The sequence below is a fragment of the Plasmodium falciparum genome, assembly GCF_000002765.6.
Source record: "Plasmodium falciparum 3D7 genome assembly, chromosome: 8".
NCBI lineage: Eukaryota > Apicomplexa > Aconoidasida > Haemosporida > Plasmodiidae > Plasmodium > Plasmodium falciparum.
This window is the reverse complement of record NC_004329.3, coordinates 947,501-962,500: the sequence shown is the minus strand read 5'-3', so window position 1 is coordinate 962,500 and position 15,000 is coordinate 947,501. Positions and strand designations below refer to the sequence as shown.

The 15,000-nt window shown below is 17.8% G+C and overlaps 4 protein-coding genes across 4 annotated transcripts; 1 reads left to right on the top strand and 3 right to left on the bottom strand.

The window, feature by feature from the left end:
- Positions 1 to 760: 760 nt before the first annotated feature.
- Positions 761 to 3,970, top strand: PF3D7_0821300 (ATP-dependent RNA helicase DHX36, putative; the record flags this gene model as incomplete). Its single annotated transcript, XM_001349276.1, has 3 exons — positions 761 to 2,041; positions 2,496 to 2,789; positions 2,942 to 3,970. 3 exons carry the CDS (start codon positions 761 to 763, stop codon positions 3,968 to 3,970), a joined length of 2,604 nt encoding a protein of 867 aa, XP_001349312.1.
- Positions 3,971 to 4,427: 457 nt separating this feature from the next.
- Positions 4,428 to 5,003, bottom strand: PF3D7_0821200 (conserved protein, unknown function; the record flags this gene model as incomplete). The annotated part of the gene is made up of 1 exon (XM_001349277.1): positions 4,428 to 5,003. The coding sequence occupies one exon, from the start codon at positions 5,001 to 5,003 to the stop codon at positions 4,428 to 4,430; it is 576 nt and encodes a 191-aa protein (XP_001349313.1).
- A 1,183-nt stretch (positions 5,004 to 6,186) lies between these two features.
- PF3D7_0821100 (protein kinase 1) lies at positions 6,187 to 9,053 on the bottom strand (the record flags this gene model as incomplete). The annotated part of the gene is made up of 2 exons (XM_024473170.1): positions 6,187 to 6,725; positions 6,836 to 9,053. The coding sequence occupies 2 exons, from the start codon at positions 9,051 to 9,053 to the stop codon at positions 6,187 to 6,189; spliced, it is 2,757 nt and encodes a 918-aa protein (XP_024328956.1).
- Positions 9,054 to 11,601: 2,548 nt separating this feature from the next.
- PF3D7_0821000 (conserved Plasmodium protein, unknown function) lies at positions 11,602 to 13,756 on the bottom strand (the record flags this gene model as incomplete). Its single annotated transcript, XM_001349279.1, has 5 exons — positions 11,602 to 11,682; positions 11,892 to 12,016; positions 12,157 to 12,227; positions 12,321 to 12,423; positions 12,592 to 13,756. 5 exons carry the CDS (start codon positions 13,754 to 13,756, stop codon positions 11,602 to 11,604), a joined length of 1,545 nt encoding a protein of 514 aa, XP_001349315.1.
- Positions 13,757 to 15,000: the final 1,244 nt, after the last annotated feature.

The following is a 15,000-nucleotide window of genomic DNA, read 5'->3' as shown; positions in this document are numbered from 1 at the left end:
TTTTTTAAATAAATTGTATTATATATATAATACTTTTAATTATAGAAAATAATTCTTCTAGGTTAATATGCAAATTTTAAAATATCTTTTTTTTATTTTAAATAAATAAATAAATAAATAAATATATATATATATATATATATATAATATATAATATATATATTACATATATACTAAACATTTCTAAGAAAATAAAAAAAAGAAAAATTAATTAAATAAATAAATATTTATTCATATGTACCATATTTATTTGATAATCAACCCTGTTGTCATATATTCTATTTAATATTTGTTATAAACAAGAAATATCCATATCAAAAAAAAAATTTTTTTTTTTTTTTTTTTTCCTATACATATAAAAATATAATATAATAATAAATGAATAAAAAAAAAAAAAAAATATATATATATATATAATATATGTAGATAAAATATTTTTTCATTATTTTCCTTAATTTTATTTTTTACGTAAAATATTTTTTATTAACATATAAATATATATATATATATATACATATATCTTAATAAAAACTTCCTTTTTATTTTTTTGTGTCATAACAATGTCATAGTTCAACATATAAAATATATAAACATGTTCATAACGATATGACAATACAATAATTTTGGATAAATAAATTCGTAAGTTATATATGATTAAATATATAATTATATATATATAATATATATTTTTTTTTTATTTGTCCCCTTTTTTGAGAAAATAATCCTTACTTAGTTTCACAAAAAAAAAAAAAAAAAAAAAATGAGAGAATTACCCATATTGAAATACAAACATGAAATTAAAAAATTGATAAAAAAAAATAATTTAATCATAATAAAAGGAGAAACAGGTTGTGGAAAGACTACTCAAGTTCCCCAAATAATAAATGAAATATTTTTTGATAAAAAAGAGAAAAAATATGATAATATCAAACATAAAAATGATGAAAAAAAGAAAAGGAAAGAGAAAAAAAAAATGTTAATATCTCTTCCTAGAAGAGTAGCAACTATTACTGTTGCTGAAAGAGTTTCCAAAGAAATGAAAAGAGGTGATATAGGTAATTATGTTGGTTATACTATAAGATTTAAAAATGTATGTTCTGATAAAACTCGAATAAAATTTGTTACAGATGGTATATTAATTAGAGAAATCATGAATGATCCTTTATTAAAAAAATATAAATTTTTAATTCTCGATGAAATTCATGAAAGATCTATTAGAACCGATGTCTTATTAGGCTATACAAAAATTTTGTTACAAAAAAGAAAAAAAATTAAAATTATACTAATGTCTGCAACGTTTGATATAAACATATTTAATCAATTCTTTAACAACCCACCAATTATAACTATTCCTCATAAGCTTCATAAAATTACAATATATTATCCTAGAAGAAATATAGAAGATTATATCCTGTCAGTTGTCAGTACAATTTTGCAAATACATTTTGGTAATACTTCATATTCATCGGAATTTGAAAATGATGATGATCATAGAGAAAATAAACCAAATGAATTAAACGAATTAAATAAATCAAACGAACAAAATGAATTAAACGAATCAAACGAAGTGAATAAAGAGCACGACTCGTACGAATCAAATAAAACTCACGATATAAATGAAATAGATGAACAGAACAACCTGCAGACAGATAATATTTCTATGAACAACATAAATGAAGATATAAAAAAGACGGAGGATAAAAGTCTTGGTGATATTTTAGTATTCTTACCTGGTCAAGAAGAAATCGAAATGGTAAATATTATGTTAAAAGAAAAATTAAAAATAATTTATAAAGGAAATTTATTAAATAAATTAATGAAAGAAAGAAATAATTATAATAATCAAAATGATTTTCAAAATAAAATAAATAATAAATTTAATACTGATGATCATATACTTAATGAAATTTGTTTTCATTTTGGTAAAACGGAAATAATGCCAGATAAAATTTATAATATGAAAATCTTACAACTATATTCATCACTTCCAAATAAAAAACAAAAAGTTATATTTGAACCTGTTCCCCCAAACACAAGAAAGGTATAATTCTTATATTATTATGTACGTATGAAATATATGTTAACTTTTTTGTTATATAATAGGTGTATTATATTATACACACAATATGTCTATATGTATATATATATATATATATATATATATATATATATATATATGTATATATATATTTATATTTATATTTATATTTATTTATTTCTTTTTTTTTTTTTTTTTTTTTATAAAAAAAATTCTGAACTGTTCATAATTTTATGAACATAAGAAAATAAACGTTACATACAAATATATTATAATATAATTTATAAGGCATTTCTTAATATATATATATATATATATATTTTTTTTTTTATATATATTATTTATATGTATATATTTTTTTATATATATATATATTTATTTATACATGTTTATTTATATTGCAAAATATTTCCATATATTTCTTAATTTATTTTTTAATTGTCTATGAACACGTCAGGTAATTTTAAGTACCAACATTGCAGAAACATCGGTGACCATTCCGAATATAAAATATGTAATCGACAGCGGAAAAGTGAAAATAAAATATTTTGATGTAAATAGGGGAAGCAACGTTTTAAGAGTAACTCAAATATCTAAAGATTCTGCAATTCAAAGAAGTGGAAGAGCAGGAAGAGAAGCGCCAGGACAGGTATATCGAATATATACAAAAGAGGAGTATGAGAATATGAATCCTTTTTTAATACCTGAAATTTTCCGTTCAGACTTGACTCAAATATATTTGGAATTAAAGGTGAGAAATGATAAATTATTATATACATTTGAATGTATAAAACTAAATAAATGAACAAAAAAAAAAATACATACATATATATATATATATATATATATATAAATATATGTACATATTAGTTTTTATTATATTCCCTTGTTTACTTATTTTAGGCCATGAATATTAATAACCCACTTGAATTCAATTTTCCAGAAAATCCAAGGAAAGAACTTTTTGTACATTCAGCGAAAATGCTTTTTAAAATAAACGCTATCGATATGAATAATAATTTAACTGATTTGGGAAAGAAACTTTGCTTATTTCCTTTAAATCCTATATACGCTAATATATTATTATGTTCCATAGAATTTAATTGTATAGACGAAATAGCTACTATTGTAGCATTACTTAATTGTGACAGTATTTTTTTGAATTATAATTTTTATGAAGATTTGGATACGCTAAACAATGACTCCTTGGACAAAAAAAAAAATAATAATGAACAAAAAAAAATTGTGCAAAAGAATTCTGTTGAAGATTCAAAGGAAAATATAAACAAATTAGAAAATTATGATAAAAAAAAAGGAAAAAATAATAATCTTGAACCATATGACGATGACCATGATGATAATGATAATGATAGTAATAATAATGACGATGATATGGGAGAAAAAAAAATGAATGATAAGAATAAATTAATTAATGTTGCAAGAAGAAAACTTATACATCCCGATGGGGATCATTTAACATTATTACATATTTTTTATTTATGGCAAGAAGCTGATATTAAAGAAAAAAAACATTTTTGTAATATATATGCTTTAAATAATGAAATATTACAGCAAGTAGAAAAAATAAAAATACAATTATTAGAAATTATGAAAAATAAAATGAAAATTGAAATACCAAAAAAATTACATATGCATAAATGGGATCAAATTTTGATTTGCTTATGTAAGGCATGTTTTTTTAATATAGCCAAATCAACATCAAATACAAATGTTTATATAAATTTAGTGAATAAGACAAAAATAAGAATTCATCCATCATCAACTCTTTTTAACTCTTATATTAAACCAACATTTATATTTTATTCGGATATTGTACAAACAAAAAGATTGTATGCTCGAATTGTGACGAAAATTGAGGCAGATTGGTTATTGAAATATGTATCAGCAAAATTTCAAGTAGCCAAAAGTTAACAGGAAAGGTTAATAGAAATATAGGTACGTATGAATAATATAACATACAAATATATGTATATGTATATATATATATATACATATATTTATTTATATTTTTTTTTTGGTATTTTTTTTTCTGAAAAATGAATTTCCCCCTATATCAAATCGAACATATATATATATATATATATATATATATATATATATATATTTATTTATTTATTTATTTATTGGTTTATATTCAAATTTTTTATTATGGGAAATTTTTTTTTTTTTTTTTTTTTTTTTTTTTTTTTTTTTATGTGTTATAATGTTTACAAAAAAAAAAATTATTTTATAAAAAAAATGTGTTTATGGTTATAACTAAAAATGAACTTATTAATATATATATATATATATATATTATTATATATGTAACATGTATAAGGTTAAGTTATATAATATAACGAATATTTCGTATGACATGGTTTAATAATTACCAACAGAATTTATCTCGTCCACTTTTTACACGTTCATCTAATTTTTGCTCATTTGTCATATTACCCTTAATTTTTTTATCAACTATTTTATAGGACCATAATCCTACTTTCTGTCTTATTTTAATGACATCATGTTTATTTTTGTTCTCTATAACTTTTACATATTCCAAATTATTATTATCATTTTCATTTTCGTGAATTGTTTTATTATCTTTTTCAATTTTGTTTATATAAAATTTACATGTCGTACTAAAATCACTTGTAAACTCTTCATTCACAAGTACAGTTTTATTACTTAAGATAGAAGTAACAATTCTTTTTTCTGTTTGTAAGCTTGTAGGATGTTCTAAAATAATTTCATATCCTACTTTTAATTCCTCTATAAAGTTTGTATCAAATCCTTGAATTGTATTTTTGATTGTTATTACTCTCCCACTTCCTGTCACTATATTTGTTTCTTCATTTTCTGTTTCCTTCTCTTTTCCTTTGCTTACTTTCTTTTTATCTATCTTCTTCTTCTTAATTTTTAATTTTAATTTACCTCCTACAAACTTATTTGAATTCCTTTCCATAATGTAATGAAAAGAAATATGATCAAATGTCGGCTTAGATTAGTGCACTGAAAAATGAAGTATTTTTTTTTAAAATAAAAAAAATAAAAAAAATAAAATAAAATGATATAATATAAATAAATAAATATATATATATATATATATATATATTAAAAAAAAACAGAAAGTTATTTTATATACAAAAAAAATATATTTGTAATATTATTTATTTAATATATCAGTACATATAAATAATATTTAATATATGAATAATTAAACATATATAAAAAAAATATAATATATAATATATATATATATATATATATTTATTTATTATTGCATATATATTTTTTTATGTGGCCTAAATTAAAGGGAATAATTTTTATTAATATAATGGTATACATAATAAATATATATATATATATATATATATTTATTTATTTATTTAAATATATATATTTTAATATATTACATTTTTTAAACATCATTTATTATTTTGTTTTATTTTTTCATTATTTATATATAAAAAATTCATGAAATTATCCATTTGTAGGTTCATTCATATTTCAATAATATTTTTATCATACAAGAATTAAAACAATATTTTATGTATTAATATATTTTTTCTATTTCATTGTATTATTATTATTTTTTATTTTTTTTTAAACAAAATAAATATTATCCATACAACATATGCATTGAAATAAGATCAATATGGTTTATAATATTATTTTTAAATTAGAAAAAAATAAAATGAAAATATACGTTTTGTTATAACCTAGATAATTTATAGAACATCTTTTTGTGAAATAAAAATTTGTGACGTTTTCAAAATTGTATGTATGCATAAACAAATTCAAAAGTATGGAATCTAAAAAAAATTTTCAAAAGGTAATATTATTATTAATCACAAAAAAATAAAAATAAAAATAAAAACATAATAATTAAAATAAATTTTATTTACAAATTAACTGTGTTCATATTGGGAAGAACAAGGAACCAAAAAAAAAAAAAAAAGAAAAAAAAAAAAAAAAAAATATATATATATATATATAAATGAAGATATAATAAATAAGAATTCAAAAATTTTTCAAGTGTTACATTATTAAAAGAGGTTATAAAAAAATAAATATAAATAAGTAAATATAAATAAATAAATAAATATTTATATATTTATATATATACATAACATTTTATGCTTCGTTTAGCATGTTAAGTGTATCTTATTTGGATACAGTTTATCAAAATGATCAGGTGTCATATCTATATATTGCATCACTTCATCTGATTTATTTTGTCTTACATGTTGTGGTATTAATATTTTCCTCTCTTCTATAGTAAAATGTAATAATTCTTCTTTTGTAAAATTAAAGCAGTTTGTATTATAAGGTAATTTATATTTATCAAATGTATTGATATCTTTCTGAAATACTTTTAAATTTCTTATATCATCAAAATAATTATGTAAAAGTGCATGACATAATTTTATTCTTTTTTGTGGATTAAATTGTAATAATTCTGATAATAAATCCAAGCTTTCCTTTGAACAATTATGACGTATAACCTTTTCTAATGTTATTGGTTTAATATCTGGAAATTTTATATTCTTATAAACACTACGAAATGATAAAAAATCTTCATCGTTTGGTGTTCCTAAAATTTTTATTATTTCGACTAGTTGGTCTGATGCGCACTCACCTAAAAACAAAGGCTTTCCTAAAAGTAGTTCTCCCATAACGCATCCTAAGGTAAAAATGTAATGATAATATATAAGTAAATGAATATGAATATATACATATATATATATATATATTTTTTTTTTTTTTTTTTTTTTTTTTTTTCTTTGAACACACCTATTGACCATGTATCTATGGCTTGACTATAATAATTTGAACCGAACAATAATTCTGGTGCCCTATAATACCTAGAACACACATAACTGAAATATTTATAATTTTCCTTTAATTTGATGGAGGTATTAAAATCACATAATTTTATATATTTATACATTAAGCTATTTATATATAGCTTATCTAAACTTTGTTGATCCGGTAGATCATCATGATTAAAATTATCATCATCTCCACAATTATTATTATTATTATTATTACTATTATTTGGTGGAGCTATTTGAGTATCCTTATTTTCTGAAATAATATCATTTTTTGATTTATCTATATTTAATTTATTTATATTTGCTTTATTTTTTTTCTTTGTTATATCATCATCGTATGTTATAGATTTATCACATATCTTATCCGTATTATCATTTATTATCATATAATAATTTCGTTGATTTAAATTTGTCATACTTACTAATCTTTTTAAACGTAAATTATTTTTAGCTGAACAATCATCATGATTACTCATTAAATTATTATTATTATAACAATCTTTGTCATATTTATTATAATCATTGGAAGGAGATGTACTTCCTTCATATTTATTCTTATCACATAATTGCATTTCTTGTACAAATAAATCTTTTTTTTTTTTATCATTATTTTTACAAACCTGTAAATCATCTTGTCCTTCATTTTTTAATGAATAATTATCATTACCTTGTATATCATCATCTATAGTATGATTTTCTTTCTTATTCTTATCATGTATATTGTTTTTAATATTTGATATGTTATAACATGGATCATTCACATGGTCATGATTCCTAACTTCTTCACAATAATTTTGTTCATTCGTCGATTTGTTATGACTATTATATAATATATTATTATAATTATTTATTTTATGACAACTGGATATACCATCACCATTTAATATTTTATCATCACATGACATGTCACAAATATCTGATGTCTTATCAAGATTACATATTTCATCACGTGTGTCCTTCATGTCATTATTAAATTCAAACATATTGAATTGATTATTATATTTTTTTTTCATTATATATTGAATATTAAAATTATTCTGTATACATATAAGACACTTTTTATTATTTATATAGGTTTTATTAGTTTTCATTTTATTTGTTTTATTTAAAAAAATAAGTATATTTTGTGGTTTTATGTCTCTATGAGTTATACAAAGACTATGAAGATATAAAGTAGCTCTTATTAGTTGGTACAAATAAATTTTAATTTGATTTTCGTTAAGGAAGCTTTTTTTTATGAAATCACTTATGTTATGACAAGAACATATATTGTTTATATTTTCATTAAAAAAGCTGTTTTTAAAATGGTTTATAATATTTATACGTCTGTTATTTTTTATATAATTACAACTTTCCATATCTTCATCGCTCGGGGTATTATTAACATGAACGTCATTAAGTACACTACTACTACTACTACTACTACTATTATTATTACTACTATTATTATTACTACTATTATTATTACTACTATTATTATTACTACTATTATTATTACTACTATTATTATTACTACTATTATTATTACTACTATTATTATCTCCATTATTATCTCTATTGTTATTATTATTACTATTGATCATGCCTTGAACAATCATATTATTATTTCCTGGATGAATCCCACTTTTTTCATCTGCTGTCATTTCTTCATTTTGATTAGGAAGAGACCTATAATAATAAAAATCACTTTTCTGTTGATCGTTTGGAAGCATATCCTTTTCACTTTTATTATCATCATAATCTTCATAATTATAATTATCTAAATCAAATGAATCTTTTAAAAATTCTTTACTATCCTTTAATGTAATATAATAAAGCGAGCTAGCCAAATCGGTATTTCCATATTCCATAACCATATGAACATATACACCCCCATCATTTGTACTTGTATAAAAAGCATGTTTTAATTTTACAATATTAGGATGTTTTAATTTCTTCATAATTTCTATTTCTTTAAATATTCTTGTACTTTTTTGATACGTTTGTTTTAAAGCTACGATACTACAATTATTTAAACAATCCGCCTTATAAACAACACCATAAACACCATTCCCAATAATATGTAATATTTTATAACTAAGATTCTTGTTACTGTTCTCTGATTTCTCATCATCGAAATATATATTCACATAATCTTTTATTATTTCATTCCTCTTGTATATCTTTATTAAGTCCATCATGAAGAAAATCTGAAGGGTAATAAGAAAAGAAAATATAGGTTCATACGGAAAAAAATTTAAAGCACAAAAATTTTAATTTAAAATACAGAAATATAAATAAACATAAATATGTAAATATATAAATATAAATATGTAAATATATAAATATAAATATATAAATATATAAATATATATTTATATATATATAATATTTTTGGCTGATATATTTAAAATGACAAGTCTTTTAAATTATGCAATTTATATTTATATATAGAATAAAAGACAATTAAACATTTTTAAATTTATATTTTTTTTTTTTTTATAAATAATATATCATATAAGGGAATATGAAAATGTAAGCAGAACAATTCTCACGTCACATATATGATCATAAAAAAAAAAAAAAAAAATATATATTACAAATATATATACATAAAAATAAATAAATAAATAAATAAATATATATATATATATATATATATATTATATATATATATAATAGGACAAAATAAAGAACGAAAAGAAAAAATAATATATATAATATATATTTTTTTTTTTCTACTTTTATATATATATATATATATATATATATATACATATTTTTTTTTATTATATATGTTTCTAATTAAATACAAAAAGGACATATAAATTTTGTCATTTTTTTTTTTTCACCTTTTCTAAAAAGAGGAGAAAAAATTATATTTAATGAAGAAAGGTTCAACATCATTAAAAAAAAATAAATAAAACAAAAATTAAAATTAAAATAATAAAATAATATAAATATATAAAAGAAATATACAAATTTATACTTTTTAGGTATTTTAATTCATCACATATATATTTTATTTTATTTATTTATTTATTTTTTTTTTTTTTTTCTAATATTTAAGATTATATAAAATAATTATATTTTTTTAATTAATTATATATATATATATATATCATATATATATTAAAATATATATATATATATATTATATATAATATTATTATTTAAGAAAAAAATACAAATTTGAAAAAATAAGAAAAGCAAATAAAAAATTAGATATATTCAATACATATGTTATTTATATTATATACATATATATATTCAAAAGTATAAGTATATTTTGTATGTTTTTTTTTTTTCTTTTTTACGTATGAACTTAAAAGAAGAATATATTATATATATATATAGTATACATATATTTACTACATATATATTTTTTTATACATATAAAAATCACGATTTAAAAAAAAAAAAAAATATATATATAAATATATATAATATATATATATTATATTTATATAAATATACAACCATATATAATATAAAACATATATTTCAATTTTTTTTTCCTTTTATTTTATTTTGATATTTTAAATATCAGATTTATGTTTTTATTTTGAACAAATTTTATTCGTACAAATATATTATTTATGGTTCACCATTTATAAAAAAATAAAATAAAAATCAAGATGATATATAATAATTATATATATATATATATATATATATATATAATATATATTTAATATGGTATATAAAAAAAATTTATAAATTATTTATTATATGGAAAAAAAATAAAAAATAAAAAATAAAAAATAAATAATATATATATATATATATATTTATATATATGATATAGTTGTTCAAAAAAAAAATGAAGACAATAAAGAACATGTCTTAAAATGAAGTTATATTAAAAGAACATTAAAAAGATCTATGTATATTATTTATGTTCATCATGTTGGTTATGTGTCATAATTAAAAAAGAGAAAAGGACAATATTTATATAATTATATAATTATATATTTTTATAATGTAATTCATATTTTATTTTATTATTTTTTTTTTTTTTTTTTTTTTATATATATTATCTTTTTAAGTCTTCAAAAAAGTTAATGAAAATTACAACAACAAAAAAAAAAAAAATAAAAATAAACATATAAATTTATAATATATATATATAAATATTTATATCATGTATATCTTTTTACAAATACGTACATAAATATATAATATATAAGAACATTTTTTTTTTTTTTTTTTTTTTTTTTTTTTTTACACATTGTAGATTTTTTCTCTTTTTTTGATATTCAAATTTTACAAGCTTTGACATTCAATAATAATTATAAATTAAAAAAAAAAAAAAACAAGAAAAAAAAAAAAAAAAAAAAAAGAAAAAAAAACTCTTTTTCTTTTTGAATTCTTTTAAAAAATATATATAACAATTCTAATAAGAAAGTATAATAATTTATAGATTTTTAATAAAATATGTAAAAATGAATAAAGAAGCTTGTGTGAGAATATTAAAATATATATATCTTCATAATATGTAAATAAAATTTAAAAATACATATATAAATATATATTTTTAATTTCACATGGAATAATAATAATATATAGAAATAGTAAATATAATTAAATAAAATAAAATATATAATATATATATATTTATATTTATAAAAAATATGTATTATTTTATAATTACTTATTTTTTAAAATGTATTTCTTTTCCTAAGATAAACTATTACTTAATATATATTACATCCTTTCTTTTTTTATTTTATGTGATATTTTTTATCATGTTTGTTTTAATTCGTAAAAAGTTTTTGCCAAATACTTTCCTCTATCTTTTGCAAACTTGGCAAAGGTGAGTTGTTCCTAAAAAAGGAATTACAAAAAAAAAAAAAAAAAATATATATATATATATATATATATATATATATATAATAAAGAAACAAATATGTAAATACATACATACATATACATACACATATACATACACATATACATATATACTTGCTTGTTACTTTATATTTTATCATAATTTACAAATAAAATTATCATATTTATTTTGCTTTCCCCCTTACCCTCAAGATTTCCTTGCTTGAAACATGTAACGTTTTAATATTCTTCGAAAATTTCTTTTTCATAATACCGCTTAACAAGAAAAAGAAAACTAAAATGACATTTATCATTATATAAGAATTTTCCCCTAAAAAAAAAAAAAAAATATATAAATATATAAATATATAAATATATATATATATATATATATATATAATTATTACACCCATGAAAAATATGATTAAATATTTATTAAAATGGTATATCTGATTTATTATATCTTCTTACAATTGTTCAGCATAACTCCGGTGTTTTTGATATATTTTATATAGACGCTATTGTTACCAAAATTGAAATGGCTACAATAAAAATAAAAATAAATATATAAATATATACATATATACATATATATATATATATATTTATTTATTTATTTATTCATCTAAGTTTACCTCAAGAGAAGACCCTTGTAATAATTTTGTTCAGGGAGCTGCATGAATAAAAGTAGCATAAAAACCAAAAAGAGAAAAACTTGTATAACGGTATGTTTTACTCCTACACAATGGGAAAAATATAAAAATATAAAAATATAAAAATGTATAAATAAATAAATATATAATATATATATATATATATATATATATATATATATATATATATATATATATATATATATATATATATATACATATATATATCATTTGTGTGTATTTCTTTTTATACTTTCGCGCTTTAAGGAATATTTGTGCATCCTCCTTTCACCATCAGTCTTTAATATATCTAATATTTTATTTATAATACTATCACAATCGTTTATCAGACAATATAAATCTCTTTCTAATTTTTTGAAAAACAATTTTTTAATTTCATATATTATATCATTAATTCGATTTACAATACATAGTTCATCAGAATTTTTGTTACTTTCAAATAGATATCTTCCTGTTTTTGCACCATGTATATATATAGGTAATAAATCAATATTATGTCTAATATTAATTTTGGTTGTTAGACATTGAGTAGTTTGGCACAAGAGTTTAATTCGATCTTCTTCATGTTTGATTTCATCAATTTTTGAAAAAATAAAAATAATTTTTTCCATATGTTTTTCATATATTTCTTTAATAATTAATAATAAACGATTACTTAATGATTTTCCAGATGAATCAAAGAAAACTAATATGATATCAACATAGTCTGATAAATCATATATAATACTATTAATATCAAAATCTAATTTATTCATAATATCTTTTAGTCCTGGTGTATCTATGAAATCTATATTTTTTGTTTCCATATTTTTACTAACATACATTTTGGTACATAAATTATTTTTAAAATTTCTATTTCTATTAGATATTTGTTTTAAAAAATCAAATGTTCTTACCGTTATATCACCATTGAATTCTGAAAAATAATTACCACTAGTTATAAGAGTAAAATTATTCGTTTCATATTCATAACCAGTTTTTTGTATATTTTCTTGTAAAAACCAATTAATAAATGTACTTTTTCCTGACGAAGAATTTCCTATAACTAATACTCTAACCTTTTTTGATATAGTCTTATTTATATTTAAAAATAATCCTTTAGCAACATTTCGAATATTTAATTTATCTAACCCTTTATTATTCATAACTATATTCCCATTATATAATTCTTTTATTTCACTTATTATATTATCATATATATTTATTTTATCATTCATATTATCACATAATTTCTTATCAAAATTTTCTTTTCTATCACTATTATAATCCTCTTTATTATTAGATATATCCGAATTTTCTGAATACGCAGTAGATTTCTCATTCCTGCAAATATTATTACTTTCTTTACTTTTGTATTGTTCAGAATTTATTGTTGTCTCGCTCGGCATGCTCTCCATTTTTATTTATATTATGGGGGAAATAAAAAAAAAAATAAAAAAAAATAAAATAAAATAAAATAAAAAATAAATTATATTCTGTGTCTACACTAGGTAGCTATATGAAAAGAAATATATGTGTACATATATATATATATATATACATACATATGAGATATATTATTCACAATTATAACATTAAAAATGGGAAAAAACAAACTTCCATATACATGTAAATATATACATATAATATGTACACATGAATAATATGTCAGGTGTGATAATGTGCTACTTTCATTTCTCGTGTGTATTTATTCAAAGAAAAAAAAAAAAAAAAAAAAAAAAAAAAAAAAAAAAAAAAAAAGTAAATATGAATAATTGAGAATAAAGTAATATTAAATAAATACAATAAAGGACAAATAAAATCCTCTTTTTTTAAATAATAAAAAAAAAAATATATATATATATATATATATATATATATATATATATATATATATATGCATATATATATATATATATAATTTATTTTTTTTCTATTTATTCATTCATTCATTCATAAAACGTATAACACAGATCAATTGATTTATTTAATATTACACGTGCGTACAGTTATTTGGTGTATCCATAAATATATTCATAAAATAATATATGTTGACAGAATTAAATACAAAAATTTATATAAGCATTCAAAAAAAAAAAAAAAAATATATATTTAAAAAATAATATATACTATAATATAATATATATATATATATATATAATAATTATTTAAAAAAAGATTATTATATTTTAATAGAATATAAATTAAAATGATGATCGATATACATATATGTATTATAAAACTAAATAATTTTTTAATAATTATATAAAAGAATGTGCATTTTTACTTTTTTAAAATATTAATCTTTATTTTCTTATTATTTTCTTTTCTTTTTTTTTTTATTATTATTACTACATATAAATTTGTATATTTCTAAATATAGTGTATTATTCTAAATTTAATATATTATGAAAAATAAATATTCTAAATATTTTTATTTATTTATTTTTTTTTAATTTTTACTATTTTGTATATATATTATATATATGTAAATAATCACTATGAAAATTATATATATATATATATATATATATATATATATATTTATATATTTATATATTTTATTATTAATACTACATACATGTAATAATTTTAAAATTTTTATACGTGTATACAATTATATATATATATATTTATATTTATACATATATACATTCAAATA